The following is an 18,939-nucleotide window of genomic DNA, read 5'->3' on the forward strand; positions in this document are numbered from 1 at the left end:
CTGTTGCTTCCTGACCTGCATACAGGTTCCTCAAGAGGCAGGTCAGGTGGTCTGGTATTCCCATCTCTTTCAGAATTTTCCCCAGCTTATTGTGATCCATACAGTCAAATGCTTTGGCATAGTCAATAAAGCAGAAATAGATGTTTTTCTGGAACTCTCTTGCTTTTTCAGTGATCCAGTGGATGTTGGCAATTTGATCTCTGGTTCCTCTGCCTTTTCTAAATCGAGCTTGGACATCTAGAAGTTCATGGCTCACGTATTGCTGAAGCCTGGCTTGGAGAATTTTGAGCATTACTTTACTAGCATGTGAGATGAGTGCAATTGTGTGGTAGTTTGAGCATTCTTTGGCATTGCCTTTCTTTGGGATTGGAATGAAAACTGACCTTTTCCAGTCCTGTGGCCACTGCTGAGTTTTCCAAATTTGCTGGCATATTGAGTGCAGCACATTCACAGCATCATCTTTTAGGGTTTGAAATAGCTCAACTGGAATTCCATCACATCCACTAGCTTTGTTCATAGTGATGCTTTCTAAGGCCCATTTGACTTCACATTCCAGGATTTCTGGCTCTAGGTGAGTAATCACACCATTGTGATTATCTGGGTCATGAAGATCTTTTTTATATAGTTCTTCTGTTTATCCTTGCCACCTCTTCTTAATATCTTCTGCTTCTGTTAGGTCCCTACCATTTCTGTCCTTTATTGTGCCCATCTTTGCAGAGTGAGATATAATAAAAACATAAATGACATTGTGCCAGTGGGAAGGTATAGAAAACCAAGAACTGGAACAAAATATGTCCTCAGGGAACTATGAACCGGGGAGTTACCTGATTGCCCCTGTACCCATGCCAGTAACTCTGCCCTGGGCGTGGGCACCATTATCCAGCCTAATCCATCTCTGTTTGAGTTGGATGCTATGCTACAAAGTCATGTAGATGTAGCATGACATTGCTAACAGTTTGGAGGGGTTTTTTTTTCTACATTTCAATCCCCAGGTTGCTCCCCCTGACTCCAGATTTGTCTCGACAGCCTTGAATCAAGCAATCCATGCTGTGCAAAATTCATATCTATAGCTAGTTTGGACCTCTCACTTTAAGGAAGGTCCAAATTGTCTTGGAAATCATTTGTTTCTCAGGAATGGCTAGCTCCTCTCCAGCTTGCTCTCCAACCTGGACCCCAAGATCAACAGTGCTTTCACATCCTCCTTTTGGGCCCAGCCCTCACCCCCAGAAATTCTGATGTAAGTGCCCACGTCCAACCCTGGAAAACCCCACCACCTGCTTTGCCTACTCCCACTCCTGGGCTGCCAAGTATTGTTTGAGGAAGCTTCCCAACAACAGTACCTTCTCTTGTGTCAGTGGAGCCCTCAGAAATGCTTGGCAGCCTTTCACACTTTTCTAGCAATTGACTTCCTGCCATGGCCTCTGCAGCATCTCCTCCCCACCCTTTCCAGTTGCCCTCAACCTCAAACCCCTTCACTCTCTATCTGCAACCTCACATACTACATCTATTGAGAACACTGAGGTCAAGTCGAAATGGACTTTCTCCACTTCCCTCTTCTCCAGACTCATCCTGGCTCCTTTTATTTACATATCCTTCTCCACTCTGTAGTCTGAAGGGATAAAAGATGCCCCTCTACCTTTAAGACAAAACTATTGATGGTCCTTGGGTTCTGACTCATATCCCTTCTGCCTTCCTCTGCCTTGTAGTATATTCCTGTGTGTACATAGCTAGTCTTTCTGACATGGACTGAGAGTTCCTCAAGGGCAAAGATCATGTTTTCATTTTATGTGTTCCCAACACATGGCACCATGGGTGGCACACAGTAGGCAATCCATAAATGCTTTCTCAGTTGATGCATTATGAGGCAACCAAGCAGGTTGAGTTCTCTATCCTTTGTGCATCTACTTAATTGGTTAATAAAGGTGCCACTGGGCAGCAAGAAGGATGAAGGGAAAGTCTAAAGGACTCAATAAGCTCCAGATCCAGAGTTTTGTGTGGAGGTACATTTTTTGTGGGAATTTTGAACCCAGAATTGACCAGTCTCTTAAAAAAGAAAGCGAGATAAAATAGCAGAAAGAGCACCAGAGTGGGACTAAGGTTTTTCAGGTGGCTCAGTGGTAAAAAATCATCTGCAATCCTGGAGATGCAGGTTCAATCCCTGGGTGGGGATCCCCTGGAGAAGGAAATGACTACCCACTCCAGTATTCTAGCCTGCAGAATCCCATGGACCGAAGAGCCTGGCGGGCTACAATCCATAGGATCACAAATAGTCAGACACAACTGAAGCGACTTAGCTCACAGGCACACACTAGAGCTTCTATTTGTCACCTGCACCACACCATCCTCCACCTTCCTCAGCCCATCTTTCTTGTTGCACACAGAGATTGATTTCATCTCAGCTTCCCATTGTCCATTACATAAAAGGAAAAGAGATCAGAAATGTGCAGCCCTCTCCCTCTAGACCCCCTCTTGGCCTGTGCATGTCTGGGCTTGTCTACAAGAGCTATTGCATACAGCTGGCAGGGTGAGTTGTAAGACATCGCATCTTCTTGAATTCAAATCCGTGGCTGACTGAGAGGTGTAGGGTAGGCTATGCCAGAGTACCAGCAAGTCCTACCATTTTAGCAGACTCTTGTGCCTGTGGGCATGTGTACTGGAGTTGGAACACCTCTTTATCTGCATGCATGTAGAAATGAATGCTCCTCTGGATCTAAATGAATGCAGGGGTGTGGGCTTACAGGAAGGCAGCGTGGAGACTATGTGAGTAAGCTGTTCCTCTCCCTCCCCTGCCCTCTCCTCCCTTTTCTGAGCTCCCTGAGTTCTTTGGCAAGGGGATCTTAGCAGGAGATTCCTTTGATCCTATCCTCCATTTCCTCCTTCCGTTTAAGGAGCTGTCACTGGTTCCTCCCTGTTACCGTTTGTTCCCAAAACTTGATGACTTCTCACTATAGGCTTGAGGAAGCCAACATTGATCCAGAAGCAATCCACTCACACCAGCTTAGTATTGGACCAAAGGTTGTACAGTATATCAATGATGGATAATTTACTATGTCAAAGAAAAATGCCACAAGTATCCCTTTTCTAATGGACTAGATACAACTAGCCAATCTGATCACATGGACCACAGTTTTTCTAACTCAATGAAACTAAGCCATGCCGTGTGGGGCCACCCAAGATGGACGAGTCATGTTGGAGAGGTCTGACAGAATGTGGTCCACTGGAGAAGGGAATGGCAAACCACTTCAGTATTCTTGCCTTGAGAACCCCATAAACAGTATGAAAAGGCAAACAGATAGGATACTGAAAGAGGAACTCCCCAGGTCAGTAGGTGCCCAATTACGCTACTGGAGATTAGTGGAGAAATAACTCCAGAAAGAATGAAGGGATGGAGCCAAGGCAAAAATAACAACCAGTTGTGGATATGACTGGTGATAGAAGTAAGGTCTGATACTGTAAAGAGCAATATTACATAGGAACCTGGAATGTCATGAATTAAGGCAAATTGGAAGTAGTCAAACAGGAGATGGCAAGAGTGATCGTTGGCATTCTAGGAATCAGCGAACTAAGATGAACTGTAATGGGTGAACTTAACTCAGATGACCATTATATCTACTACTGTGGGCAGGAATCCCTTAGAAGAAATGGAGTAGCCATCAATAGTCAACAAAACAGTCTGAAATGCAGTACTTGGATGGAATCTCAGAAACGACAGAATGATCTCTGTTCGTTTCCAAGGCAAACCATTCAATATCACGGTAATACAAGGCTGTGCTCCTACCAGTAACATTGAAGAAGCTGAAGTTGAAAGGTTCTATGAAGACCTACAAGACCGTATAGAACAAACATCCAAAAAAGATGTCCTTTGCATTATAGGGGACTGGAATGCAAAAGTAGAAAGTCAAGAAACACCTGGAGTAACAGGCAAATTTGGCCTTGGAGTACAGAATGAAGCAGGGCAAAGGCTAATAGAGTTCTGCCAAGAGAGCACACTGGTCATAGCAAACACCCTCTTCCAACAACACAAGAGAAGACTCTACACATGGACATCACCAGATGGTCAATACCAAAATCAGACTGATTATATTCTTTGCAGCCAAAGATGGAGAAGCTCTATACAATCAGCAAAACAAAGACTAGGAACTGACTGTGACACAGATCATGAACACCTTATTGGCAAATTCAAACTTAAATTGAAGAAAGTGGGGAAAAACACTAGACCATTCAGGTATGACCTAAATAAAATCCCTTATGACTATACAGTGGAAGTGAGAAATAGATTTAAGGGACTAGATCTGATACACAGAGTGCCTGATGAACTATGGACGGAGGTTCCTGACATTGTACAGGAGACAGTGATCAAGACCATCCCCAAGAAAAAGAAATGCAAAAAAGAAAAAAGGCTCTCTGAGGAGGCCTTACAGATAGCTGTGAAAAGAAGAAAAGTGAAAAGCAAAGGAGAAAAGGAAAGATATACCCATTTGAATGCAGAGTTCCAAAGAATAGCAAGGAGAGATAAGAAAGCCTTCTTCAGCGATCAATGCAAAGAAATAGAGGAAAACAATAGAATAGGAAAGAGTAGAGATCTCGTCAAGAAAATTAGAGATACCAAGGGAACATTTCATGCAAAGATGGGCTCAATAAAGGACAGAAATCGTATGGACCTAACAGAAGCAGAGATATTAAGAAGAGGGGGCAAGAATAAACAGAAAAACTATATGAAAAAGATCTTCACAATCCAGATAATCACAATGGTGTGATCACTCACCTAGAGCCAGACATCCTGGAATGTGAAGTCAATTGGGCCTTAGGAAGTATCACTACAAACAAAGCTAGTGGATGTGATGGAATTCCAGTTGAGCTATTTCAAATCCTAAAAGATGATGCTGTGAACGTGCTGCACTCAATATGCCAGCAATTTGGAAAACTCAGCAGTGGCCACAGGACTGGAAAAGGTCAGTTTTCATTCCAATCCCAAAGAAAGGCAATGCCAAAGAATGCTCAAACTACTGCACAATTGCACTCATCACACATGCTAGTAAAGTAATGCTTAAAATTCTCCAAGCCAGGCTTCAGCAGTACGTGACCCGTGAACTTCTAGATGTTCAAGCTCAATTTAGAAAAGGCAAAGGAACCAGAGATCAAATTGCCAACATCCGCTGGATCATGGAAAAAGCAAGAGAGTTCCAGAAAAACATCTATTTCTGCTTTATTGACTATCCCAAAGCATTTGACTGTGTAGATCACAATAAACTGGAAAATTCTGAAAGAGATGGGAATACCAGACCACCTGACCTGCCTCTTGAGGAACCTGTATGCAGGTCAGGAAGCAACAGTTAGAACTGGACATGGAACAACAGACTGGCTCCAAATAGGAAAAGGAGTATGTTAAGGCTGTATATTGTCACCCTGCTTATTTAACTTATATGCAGAGTACATCATGAGAAAACTCTGGGCTGGAGGAAGCACCAGCTAGAATCAAGATTCTCGGGAGGAACATCAGTAACCTGAGATATGCAGATGACACCACCCTTATGGCAGAAAGTGAAGAAGAACTAAAGAGCCTCTTGATGAAAGTGAAAGTGGAGTGTGAAAAAGTTGGCTTAAAGGTCAACATTAAGAAAACTATGATCATGGCAGCCTGTCCCATCACTTCATGGCAAATAGATGGGGAAACATTAGAAACAGTGGCTGACTTTATTTTGGGGTTGCTCCAAAATCACTGCAGATGGTGATTGATTGCAGCCATGAAATTAAAAGACGCTTACTCCTTGGAAGGAAAATTATGAACCAACCTAGACAGCATATTGAAAAGCAGAGACATTACTTTGTCAACAAAGGTCCGTCTCGTCAAGGCTATGGTTTTTCCAAAGGTCATGTTTGGATGTGAGGTTTGGACTATAAAGAAAATGATTGCCGACGAACTGATGCTTTTGAACTGTGGTGTTGGAGAAGACTCTTGAGAGTCCCTTGGACTGCAAGGAGATCCAACCAGTGCATCCTAAAGGAGATCAGTCCTGGGTGTTCATTGGAAGGACTGATGTTGAAGCTGAAACTCCAGTACTTTGGCCGCCTGATGTGAAGAGCTGACTCATTTGAAAAGACTCTGATGCTGGGAAAGATTTAGGGCAGAAGGAGAAGGGGACGACAGAGGGTGAGATGGTTGGATGGCATCACCGACTCAATGGACATGAGTGTGGGTAAACTCTGGAGCTGGTGATGACAGGGAGTCCTGGCCTGCTGTGGTTCATGGGGTCACAAAACATTGGACACGACTGAGTGACTGAACTGAACTGAACTGAGATACACTACAGAAAATTTTCTATAAAGTGAATTTCTGGCAAGGCCTGTTTCACTTTGATTTTTTAATTATAAAACCATGGCTATGTTTTGCTAGAAAAAAAATGAAAAAGACTAGCTCCAGGTTGTAATTAAACCATGTCTTTTAAAATAAACTACATATTTTTCAACTACAATAATAGGATAATAGAGTAGGTTCACATCCTTTCTACACTGTAACGACAGCCCTGTGTGGACAGTCAGTTTGCTCCTACCTTTCACAGCTTTACATTCTGCTCCTTGTTTCATTCCATTTTTTCCCTACTGAAATCTCCTCCTCATGAGCTTTTATCTCTTTAAGAGCTTATTGCCCTATGAGCCCAGCAAATGGATTTTTTAAAATTGGGAGTCTAGTTACTAGGGTTTTTTGCCCCAAAAACAAAGCTTAGTCAATGGAATGAACCCTCAGCCCATTTTCACATACATTGTCTCCACTGATGCTCAAAGCAATTCAAGAAATAGGTAGGGCAAATAGGCCCATTTTTCTGATGAGAAAACTAAGGCTGAGAGATGAATTGACTTTCTCAAGGTCATACAGTTAGAAAGTGAGAGCAGGGAATAAAACCTTAATCTTATGATTCTGCTTTAAGCAGGTGAATTTTCTGTTTACTAGAGACCTGTGCCATCAAATCATACAGAAGTTGCCCTTCAAATTCTAAGATGGAAAACTAAATTATGGTTAATTATTTCATATTTTTCCAATGCATGGAAAAATTCATGGTTTTAAGTTAAATTCATCCTAAGTAGATAGAGCTGTATCTATTTCCTCATGTGGTCTGGAAACTTACCACATACTTTATCATACGGTGGGGCTCTGTATAATCTGCATGTATATTTGAAGGGTTATGGGGGCTCATTCAACCATTTGTAATGGTTACAGAGGTGTTTGGTTATTTTTTTTAATTTTTGTGGCCAACTATTGGTCATATTTCCATTGGATTTGGGGGTTCTTGACCATCCCAATTATATTATTATCACAAAATAAAAACGTTCTCTGGTTTCTGATGTGATTTTAGGAATATGTTATAGAGAAAGGGGAGACCTGAAAATTTTTCATCAACTTATTTATCTCTATCTAGCAGACATCTCTGCTTCATCCTGTTTTAACAATTAACCCACTCCAATGTTCTTGCCTCGAGAATCCCAGGGATGGGGGAGCCTGGTGGGCTGCCATCTATGGGGTCACACAGAGTTGGACACGACTGAAGTGACTTAGCAGCAGCATTCCACAAGGGCAAGGAAAAATACAACATGTTTAAAGCAAAATCACCAATTTCTGCTCATCACAATGATCAAATTAGTATACTCTGCCTGTATTTCCCTGTCCACACCTAACTGAATAAGCTAGCATAAGGGACTCATAACACATCAGAATTTGTCTACAAGAACGTAGAAAAATCTCCATTGATGACAGACCAATCAACAAAGCCACTTCAATTATTAAACAAGAAGTAATCTTCCATCTTTTTAAGGTGTAAGGTGTGCTATTCCTTAAAGTGCATTTTATCACCTAATTTATTAATTCTATTGAGTTTCTATGAAATAGTACCTGTTCCAGTGAAAAGACTGGGCAAATTAAAATAACTTGTCCCAGTATCAATGAAAATAGAAATGTTTTCTGCCCAGAGTAGCTCTTACTGCCCTTCTTCAAGTGGGTTTGTGTTTCTACTTTCAGAGCTTTATTCTATGCAGAGAGGCAATATAAACTAGGTAGAAGCAGCAGAGGATTTGATATCATCAAAATTGGTTTCACTAGTTGCTTACTGGGTGCTCTCAAGCAAATTCCTTACCCTTTCTAAATTTCAGTTTCCTCATCTGTAAGAGGCATATCCACCTGTTAGAGCTGTTAAGAGGATTAAAGGAAACAGGTTAAATGAGAGGCACTTAGTATGTGCCTGGTAAAAAGAAGATTTTTATCTTTTAGAAGAGAAATGTGAATAAACAGATAGAAGGGAGGGATGCAGAATATTGCCCAGAAAGAGTTAACTTTAGTGCTCTGGGAGGTGTCTTTCCAAAAATTTCAACATGCTGACAGCAGCCAATGAGATGGGTGTGTGTGTCTTTGCAAACAAAACATGTAGACGCATGTCTTCATGCCTGGGCTGGCTGCTTCAAACACTGATTATTGCCTCAGAACTAGAAAATAAATGTGTTTTCATCTGGGTGTTGAGGCTGAGACTCTGATACTGCTTCTCAGCTAGGCAGAACACTGAGAATTTGGGGAGTTCATTCTTTGGTAGACACCAAGCACTTTTTTCTTTTTTTTTTTTTTTGAAGATGGGAAGGGTCACTGCTCATGCTGGCAAAGCGTAGATGATGCTAATATTATCAAGCTGAACCAGGGCTTCCTGGGTCATCAAATGGATGTCTGTATATGTCTTTATCTGCCATACTTTAGATCTATTCTTCACCTACTGGTGTTCTTTCTCCCTCATTTACTTCTGCAGACAACACTAGCCCATTAGTGCTCCTGTGCTGTGCACTGTGCTTATTCACTCAGTCGTGTCCAACTCTTAAGACCCCATGGACTGTAGCCCACCAGGCACCTCGGTTCATGGGGATTCTCCAGGCAAGAATGATGGAGTGGGTTACCATGCCCTCATCCAGGGGGTCTTCCCAACCCAGGGATTGAACCCAGGTCTCCCACACTGCAGGTAGATTCTTTACCATCTGAGTCACCAGGAAAGCCCAAGAACACTGGAGTTACGGGTAGCCTATCCCTTCTCTGGAGGAAATTCCCAACCCAGGATTTGAACCAGGGTCTCCTGCATTGCAGGCAGATTCTTTACCAGCTGATCTACCAGGGAAGCCCCATTAGTGCTGTTACTCAAAGAGTGGACTTTGGGGCTCTCTGGGTGGCTATTTCTGTTTGTTGCAATAGAAGGAGCATAGAGTTGATGGGGCGGCCCTGTTACTCCCTCTGCCACTGCATAGCTGTGTGAAATTCATAAGCCCCATTGACTAATTGCTTTTCCAGCTTGGTGCCCGCCACCTCTGTCACAAGTGTATTGTGATGCCCCAAAGGAATGGTGAAAGGAAGCATGTTCTGAAGGTTCTTAAGTAATCTGCCTTTGGGGGATATCACTGATGGTTTCCTTCTTACCACATATTTTGTGGCTAGGAGGGACAGCCCATCTCCTTAGGCCAGAGTCTGTTAAGTTCTTGCACCCCCTCTGCCATGGCCTCATAGCTGAAATGGGAATTCCAGTTGAAACGTAAGGAAAAGTTGTAGAATTTAAGCCACATGGTCCCAGGTTGGAGGTCAGGGATTTCTGCTACCCTTTTCCCAAAGGCCACCAGGGATTTTGAAGGTTGGCAGCAAAGTCTTTTAATCTCATTTTGCTCCTAATAAGACTTGGAAGTGGCCTTCTCGAAGATTCCCAAGTGCACATTTAGTTCTTTATTTTCATTCATTCCACAGTTGAGCTTTTTCCACACAATTATGTTTTGAGGGTCTACTGTACACCAGACACTGAATCTCCCAGAGATACCAGGACAAAGTCAACTGAGCTCCCTGTCCTCTCGGCCCTTCCAGTTTAGAGGCAGAAGTAGGTTCTGAACATCTTTCAAGACAGTCCATAGGTATCTTAATCCTCACCTCTCCAAATATGAATGCCTCATCTTCCATCCAAAATTCTTCCTCCCCTAGGCTTCCTCATGTCAGTGAAGAGATTCACTCAGTCACCCAATCAAGAAAACTGGGAGTCCAGACATGAATATGTATGGCTGAGTCCCTTCACTGTCCACCTGAAACCATCAAAACACTGTTAATCGACTATATCCCAGTACAACATAAAAGTTCAAAAAGAAAACTGGGAGTCCTCCTTCCTACCTGTCTCTGTCTTACTCACCTATTCCAATCTTGCATCAAGTCCTATCGTTTTTAGGCTCTACAATATCTCTTAAATTTGTCTTGCTAGTTCAGGTCATCATTATTTCTCTCCCAGTGAATCCAACCTCCTCACTGGGTTCCTTGTCTCTGGTCTTGCTATGTAAACTCTGAACTTGAGTTGGTCCCTTTCCCTTTCTGAGAGCTTCAACTTCTCCATCCTCAACTGGATCATTTCCTAAGTCTGGTGCAAGTCTTCTTCTGTAGTTCTGTGATCAGATGGCTCTTAATTATACTCTAGTGTAGCCATCCAGACTTCCAAAGAAGATGTTGATATACCTGAGCCACTGGCTTCTTGGTGTGTGTATTCATTCATTCATTTCTCCATTCAGAAAATACTGAGCACCCACTATATATGAGGAACTGTAGTTACCACAAGTGACTCAATGGAAAGTAAGACACAGGCCCTGTTTTCAAGGAGGTCAATCTTTTGGGGAGTAAGGACACAAACAGGCCACCTAGTCCATTCTGTGGAGGAAGGGTAATCATGTTAGGTTCCTTGGAAGAGCTAATGTCTTGGTTGGAGCCTGAATGATAAATAGGAGCTAACCAGGAAAACAAAGATATGTACGAAAACCCTGAGGCAGAATGCCAGGAGAAAATAAAGTTAGATTAGAAGATGGCAGACCATTTGGGAAGCTGTAGCAACATTCTAGGGGAGAGATGAGGAAGTCCTGAACTAAGACCATCAAAGTAGACAAAAATGAACAGATTTCAGTTATATTTTAGAGGTGGAATTGACAGTCCTTGCTGGTGAATTGGATGTAGAAGATAAGGGAGAGAGGTCATGGAGGACCCTTGGGTTTCTGGCTTTATCAACTCTGTAGATGAACCGCCATTTACAGAGTTAGTACCGTTAACTCAGAAGGAAGAATCTGCTTTGGGGAATGAAGTTGGGGAAAAGATGATAGGTTCGGCTTTAGTCATGTTGAATTTGAGTTGGAATATCCAGGTGAACAAGTCTGCTAATTCATTGGCTATAAGGATCTGGCACATTGAGAAGAGAACTCTGGTCTGGAGGTTCAGGTTGGGGAGTCATTACCTTGTGGATGAGGTCTACAAGGAGAATGAGCAGACACTGAAGAGCTGAGTGCTCAAGAGAACCAGGTCATCAGTACTAAGAGGGGAAATACTCTCCCAGATATGGAGTGCCCATTCATTCCTGGAACACATTTCTGTCCCACAGAGAGTTTCTGAATAATGTCAGTGCATCTCTTACTTAATAAAAAGAGTTTTAAGAACCCAATTATAACTTCTCCTTTTGCCATAAACATGCCTTAAAGAAGAAAGGAAATGGATACATTCGTATGTTCATGCTATCCACCACATGTGTTACATTCACTGACTCACATGCTCCCCATAACTCTGCTGCTGCTGCTGCTAAGTCATTTCAGTCATGTCCGATTCTGTGCGATCCCAAAGATGGAAACCCACCAGGCTCCCCCATCCCTGGGATTCTCCAGGCAAGAATATTGGAGTGGGTTGCCATTTCCTTCTCCAATGCATGAAAGAGAAAAGTGAAAATGAAGTTGCTCAGTCATGCCTGACTCTTAGCGACCCCATGGACTGCGGCCTACCAGGCTCCTCCGTCCATGGGATTTTCCAGGCAAGAGTACTGGAGTGGGGTGCCATTGCCTTCTCCACCCCATAACCCTACACTAGAGTTATTACTGCTTGGAGCCCTTAGGGACTCAGAGTGGTTAAATCACTTGCCCAAGGTCCCAGAGCTATTAAATGGCAGTAAGATCTGACACCAGAGCCTGCACCATGATACCACCTAACAGCAACTGCACCACTTCTAGCAGTATAGCCAGATCCTTAAGAAAGCGTGTGCATACCCCTTTTCCCTTCTGTGCTTCATAAATATAATTTGAATCCCCTAGCTTAACGCTTTGCTCTCCATTAAAATACAAAAACCCTGGGGAGAAGTAAAGCTCTAAGTTGTTGCCAGTCATTTATGCTTCAGTGGGAATGAGTTTCAGATTCTTACTTAGGAACAAATTTTAATTTTATGAGAGAAGGACACTGGAACCTTGAGGGAGAGATGAAAAGGCAGAAGTGGGCCTTGGAATGAAAAGTCACCCTCCTCTTAGTTTTACAGTTCTACCTGGTCAGAGGCATGTGCTTTTAATGTTCCAAGATGCTATTTCTGCATAAGTGTACCTCTTTATATGCAGACCCATTTTGGGGTCGGCTACCCTAGTTATCTGGGGCTGGGGCTTGGGTGTGGTCTGATCAAAGGTAAAATTAAACTACGCACTGACCCCAACCCACTGTGATCAGCAGGAGGAAGTCAGCCCCGAGCTGCGGTTCCTTGCCTTATGCACAAGTCCCAGGCCACTCTTGAGAATTTGACCCTGATGTGCTTATTTAAAATCTGGAGCAGATGGAGGCAGGAGAGCTGGTTGGAAAGACTTGGAGGAGTCCCTTCTGCCCTGTCTGGGTCTATTTGCCAAAATATATGACATGTATCAGGGCAAGGCATTGGTCCAAGCCCATTGAAATTCTGCTAGCAATCCAAACAGTGATGGTATTTCAGATTGGTTCTGTGAAATGATCAGTTAGGAAGAGAGAAATGAGGTGTGAGCATCTGGCTACTGCAGCCTAGTGATTGGGACAGTCCCAGGGGCGGGCTCGGGGTGAGGGGGGCATCCTCAACTACCCCCCCAGGACATCTGCCACTGGAAAACAGGGAGAGAGCCACGCACTGGCAGCAGGTGGTCTAATTTGAGTCGCATGCCGTTTCTCACTACCTACATGATCTAAGCAAGTCCTTCCCATTCTCTCGGCCTCCTTTTTCCCCCAAGTATAAAATAGACCCTGGATAGAATGGTCTCTAAGGGCCCTTCCTGCTAGAATATTCTGTGACTTCTCTGACACTGGTATTTCTTTTTCTCTGTAGTGGGAGAGGTCCACACATCCACCTGTTTATCTGAAGCCTCTACGTTCTCACACTGCCCTCTGCTGGCCATTGTGAAAAAGTGCCACCGATAGCTTCTTTGGAGTAAGGCAAACCAACTAAAAAACCCATCATTGATTTAGTATTAAGCATCAGCAGTACACTGGGCATGGTGACAGAAAGCCTATACATTGGAGACAAGGGAAATATCATACTGGAGAAGGCAATGGCACCCCACTCCAGTACTCTTGCCTGGGAAATCCCATGGATGGAGGAGCCTGGTAGGCTGCAGTCCATGGGGTCGCTAAGAGTCGGACACGACTAAGCGACTTCACTTTCACTTTTTTCTTTCATGCATTGGAGAATGAAATGGCAACCCACTCCAGTATTCTTGCCTGGAGAATCCCAGGGACGGGGGAGCCTGGTGGGCTGCCGTCTATGGGGTCGCACAGAGTCGGACACGACTGAAGCAACTTAGCAGCAACAGACGGCTGACAAAACAGCCCACGAAAGACATGTCTTTATTTTTTTTCTTTGCCATCTTCGTCTGTTCATGGTGTTCTGTGCCACTGTATGAAAGAAAGGAGGCTCAGGGGATGGTAAGGCTCCTTGCCTCATATCCCAGAACTTCAGGCTCCAGGGGCCCTGGCACCACCCTAAAGAGGCAGTTCTGGGCCAGCAGTGCCTCAGAGGTGTCAAGTCATCCCCAAGGCCCTGCTTCCACCTGAAGGTTTTGAAACTCAGGACCAGCTCAGAAGTACACCTTCCATATCATTTCAAATGCCCTTTTTGAAAAATAATTCAAACTCAAAGAATCCATGAGCTCTTTAAGAGCCCTACTTTAAGCTCTCTGGCTAGAACGGAAGAGTCAGCTATGTGACTGTGGTCGATTCAACACACCCTCCCAGACAAGAGACAGGGAGTGGGCCATGGAACCCAGCCTTTTCTGGATGGAATCATATTTCCTATTAAGTGCAGCCCGAGAATTGCCTCACTCCTATGTCTCTTTGCTTATTCTCGCTGAGCATGCACTCACTCACCAAGGCAAGGGACCTGGCATGGGCTAGCCCATGTGCACACACCAGGCACCGCTTGGGCTCTAGTGCCGTGAGCAAGATGGGAATTGGGCCATGCCACAGTCTGCTCTCTTGGTAGCAGCTCAACAGTTTATCAGGCTCTCACCTCTTAGCCCTTGATGCATGAAAGCTTTGGGCAGGGCTCAGATTTGGATCAAGCATTCAGTACCCTGACTGCATGCATCTCCTTTGCTAGTAATAACATGGTCTCAGCAAGCCTCACCCTCCCACCAACCAGTCCTTTCCTCCCCCAACAGCTGGTTCTTATCTGTCTTCCTTGTTCCAGCCTCAGGCAGGCTGCCCTGGCCCTAATGCTCTCTCTCTCTCTCACACACACACACACATGCACGTTCTCCTAAATACTCATTGATGAGTTTCAACATTGAAACTGCCTTCCTTCCACCTACCCTGTCCCCAAACCTCTAAGGGCTCCCTATTTCCTGTCACATCAAGTCTTCCACTTCCCTGCCTTGCTTTCCAGGCCTACTTCAGTTGGGGCCCACTCAGCCTTTCCAGTGTGGCCAGTGGCTGCCCCCACCCCCCCACCCCATCATGGACATAATGTAAGCATTCCACAAACCCTCCATGGTCAACCCTGCCTTTGTGTTCCTGCAGTACTTATCCTCCATTCCGGACTTGAACTGTTTGCTATAGCTTTGTGTACATTAGTCTTGAAAGCTAGGCTGACATTTTAGACTTTGTTAATCCTCAACAGCAGCCCAGCACTATTTTTTAAAGTGTTCTATTACTTTTGAGTTGTGTATGTGTAGTGAAAATTTTTAAGAATAATAAGAGAACCACCATAAACAAAAGTTCAGCAGCAGGAGGTTAGAGCATAGAAGTTAAAAGTTCAACTCCCATCCCATCATTCCCAGAAATAAGCCTAAGTTAAGTGCTCTGCAGCCTAGCACCCTCTCTAGGTTTGTGTTGGAAAGATTGCGTGGTAGGTGGTACACCCAGAGAATTAAATTGCCTGGGGAAGAGCATCTTTTACTTCTTGACAAGAGTCCCAGGTCTTTGTCGACCTGGTAGACTTTGGAAATTTCAGTCCAAAATCTGCACACAGCTGGCGGCCACTTGGGTGTCCAGTACGTGACTCTAATCACCCCATAAAGCGTCTGTCCTCTTTTCAGCCCTTTCAAAAGTAAACCTTGAAGGTGAATAGTAAAGAGCACATTTAATGCACTTTTCTCAGAGTTTTTCACAGGACTGTAGGAAATTGCAGACAGTAAGTAAAGGGGCTGAGGGACAGAAATGGGAAGCGTTTATGAAAATAGGCTTTCTACCTGATATGATGTTGTTTTCTCTGCTAGTTAATGCATATTACTAATGGTTTTCATTTTTATGCCAAGAAAATTCAGTCCCTACTGGGATTTGTGCTAAGTGGTAGCCTAGCCCACCTAGGTAGCCTAGTTGCACCCACTGGGGTTAATTCTGCATCTCAATCAGCTTGAAAATGTCAGCCTGAACTCTCAGACTTAATTGTTACAGATGCTTTATAAATAGGGCATTCAAAATCCTCAGGCTGTTCCCTCTTGCTATCATAATTGATACTTAATGGATATTCTCAGCCTTCTTTGGTTTTACACATTCAACACTGTACAGATGGCGGGGGTAGTAAAGGGAAGAAGAGAGACACAGAGGGGGCAGATAAACAATGTGTGCGTTCGCTGTGGGTGTCTGTTTCCAGTTGCAGTCCTGGAGTTCTGGGAACGGCTGACAAAGGTGAGCTGGCAGGTTGTCAGCTGGGGGTTTCTGGGTTCTCTTCACTGTGGCCCCCCAAGGCAGTGTTCTATGGGCGCAGCCATCTCTGAACTTTAGCTCAAGCACGTTGGCCATTTGGATGTGAGTTCGAAAACGTTCCAATGCTCTCCAGAGTTCTGTTCATTTGCTCTTTTGACAGTCTGATGGATGACCTGGCATTAACTAGGAAGAGGACAATATTATCCAGCCTGAATAACTAATCTCCTAAGAAGTACAAAGTTGAAGGATCTTGGTGCACATGAATCTTATTAAATGTGCTTATAAAATATGTTCTATCCAAATAAGCTTAGCAACCCCTAAAATAGCCTCTTCTGATCCGTGTCTGGAACTCTGGCACGCTTCATAGGTCTCTAAGCCAAAATTATTCAGTGGAGTGATGACAGTGTTCTTTGTGCATGGGAAAATGGGAAGTGGGGATGGTAACTCCTCTGTTGACTAATTGTACTCCTTCTGTCCATCTCAGGGGAGACCAGGACCAATTGGAATTCAAGGTCCAACAGGTCCTCAAGGACTTCCTGGCCCTAGTGGTTTATCAGGGTTAAAAGGAGAAAGGGGCTCCCCAGGCCCGCTGGGACCGTATGGACCAAAAGGCGATAAGGTAAGAGCACCAAAGCTTGAGTTTTCCTTTGACTCTTGGACCATGGGTATGAAGGTGAAAGGTTCTAAACCTCAGCTGTCTATTCATGAAAAGAATACTAATTGCACATACTTTGGTGCCAGGCTACACACTTTAATAATAGGCAGGATGGGTGATATGCTCCCATTTCTAGGCAGAATCCCATAGCCAGCAAGTCAGAAAGTCAAGATATCAGCTATTTGCCAGATAAGTGGGATCACCGTGGTGGAAAAGTCCAGAGGGTTTGAGCTGGAGATGGATCAGAAGGCCAATCAACAGGGCAGCAGAGGGATCCAAACAAGGGGAATGGGACGCCAGGGGTCAGAATGCTTGGAAACCAGCTGGGCCACAAATGTAGGGGAAGAGATGCAAGAAAGGAGATTGGTCATGTCATGGCAGCTGGCTGTCTGAGGTTAGCAATTAATCACCTCCTATTTACCGCATTGGTGAGAGCAGGATTCCTACCCTAGGGTTCTGCAGATGGCCAAGCATGTGACACCTGGCACAGGACAGAAGAGATCAACAACAGGTTTATAAGTCACATGCACTCACAGCACAGTGGAAGAGGACATCACATGCCGTGCAGGGCCACACAGTACTTTCGCTCTGGAACAAAATAAACCAGAAGGGCTGTGGGAGGCACACTCTGCCATGTCAAGAGGGTGAGTGTCCCTAGGTTCCTGAAGGAGGATATGCCTGGCTTGTTTGAATAATTAATTGGGTCAGCAGGGAATTGAAACCTACAACTCAGGAACAAGCAGGAACTGTGCCCGGTATATTTGATAAAGAGAGTTGTTTGCCTGAGAGATCTCATCAGGAGCAAAATGCCCTTTGAGGCATTCCCAGTTTTCCCAGGGCTTCCCAGGTGGCACTAGCGGTGAAGAGCCTGCCTGCCAATGCAGGAGACATAAGAGACATGGGTTTGATCCCTGGGTCAGGAAGATCCCCTGGAGGAGGAAATGACAACCCACTCCAGTGTTCTTGCCTGGAAAATCCCATGGACAGAGGAACCTAGTAAGTTAGGATTGCAAAGACTTAGCAAGCCCACATGTAGCCTTCCCAGATGTCAAGGCACCATATAATATTGAGCCTTATTTTTAGGTCTGACACCACATGGTCTAAGACAAGAACTGCCTAAGACCTTAGGTAAAGGCTAGTGATCACTTGGAAGTGTAGTAGACAGCAAGGTGATGTGATGTGTGTGGGGGGAGGGGAAGATGGGGTACAAAACACTTCTTAACAACTTAGGTCATTAACTACATGAACAAGCCTACCTCATCTAATGGAGATCAGTTGGACCATCTCTTACATTCCTACTGTTTTTTTTAGGGTCCCATGGGTGTTCCCGGCTTTCTTGGCATCAATGGAATTCCGGTGAGTGTGTTCATAGAAGCATTTTGAAATTTTATTTTATTGAAGTAGACTTGATTTACAAGATTGTGTTCACTTCTGCTACACAGCAGAGTGATTCGGTTATACATGTGTATATATTCTTTTTCATGTTCTTTTCCATGATGGCTTATCACAAAATATAGAATATAGTTCCCCTGGGTTATACCTTGTTGTTTATCCATTCCATAGAGGCAATTTTAATACAACTTCTAGTTTCTGCCTCATAGCTCAAGTATTTTGGTCTTAACCACATCCTGTCTCAGGCATGCATGATCAGGGCTAAGTGTTGAGATGTGCTTGGTAAGGTTTGAAGAGCAGTGCTCACCCACACTTTCCTTGGGATTCTGTTATGGGGAGCGCTAAATCATATAGTTGGGGATGCAGAGATATGTACAGGCATAAAAAACCATCAATATCTTAGACAAAAGGAGTTGGGTCTTCTAGGTTGAGGGCAGCGTTCACTGGGAATGAGGGACTGGTTCTGAAGTGTGAAGACAGTGCCACATGAGAACACATATATCCTCATTATCAGAAAATTAAGAAGGTACACGAAATTAGATAGAAAAATACTTACTGATACTTTAATACATTTAATTTCAATAATTTGTTCTCTTCAGCCTTATTCCCAAGTGAATTTCCCTTTAGATTTTTTGGACTTCTAAGTACAAATTTTAAATATTGCTTTCCATATGTAGTTATTACAAAATCCTGGTTATATTCTCCAGGTTGTACGATATGTCTACGAGCCTATCTGATGCCCAACAGTTTGTACCTCCCACCCTCCCAACCCCTAAAATTAGTGCCCCCCACACACACCAGTAACCACTGGTTGTTCTCTAGGTCTGAGAGTCCACTGCTTTTTTTGTTATATTCACTAGTTTGTTGTATTTTTTAGATTCCACATATGATTGACATCATACAGTATTTTGCTTTTTCTTTGTGATTTATTTCACTTATCATAATGCCC

General features: G+C 43.9%; 1 protein-coding gene across 2 annotated transcripts in view; it reads left to right on the forward strand.

Annotated features, from left to right (window-relative positions):
- The window catches only part of COL4A6 (collagen type IV alpha 6 chain), a 337,499-nt gene that overhangs the window by 248,392 nt on the left and 70,168 nt on the right, over window positions 1-18,939 (forward strand). For both annotated transcript variants that reach the window (XM_086386651.1, XM_086386652.1), the window contains exons 4-5: window positions 16,428-16,562; window positions 17,910-17,954. In XM_086386651.1, coding sequence (XP_086242777.1) covers window positions 16,428-16,562; window positions 17,910-17,954 — 180 coding nt within the window. The remainder of the gene's footprint in view (window positions 1-16,427; window positions 16,563-17,909; window positions 17,955-18,939) is intronic.

This window comes from Bos grunniens, chromosome X, assembly GCF_055505025.1.
Source record: "Bos grunniens cultivar Pamir isolate PY7600 chromosome X, Bosgru_T2T1.0, whole genome shotgun sequence".
Taxonomy (NCBI): Eukaryota; Metazoa; Chordata; class Mammalia; order Artiodactyla; family Bovidae; genus Bos; species Bos grunniens.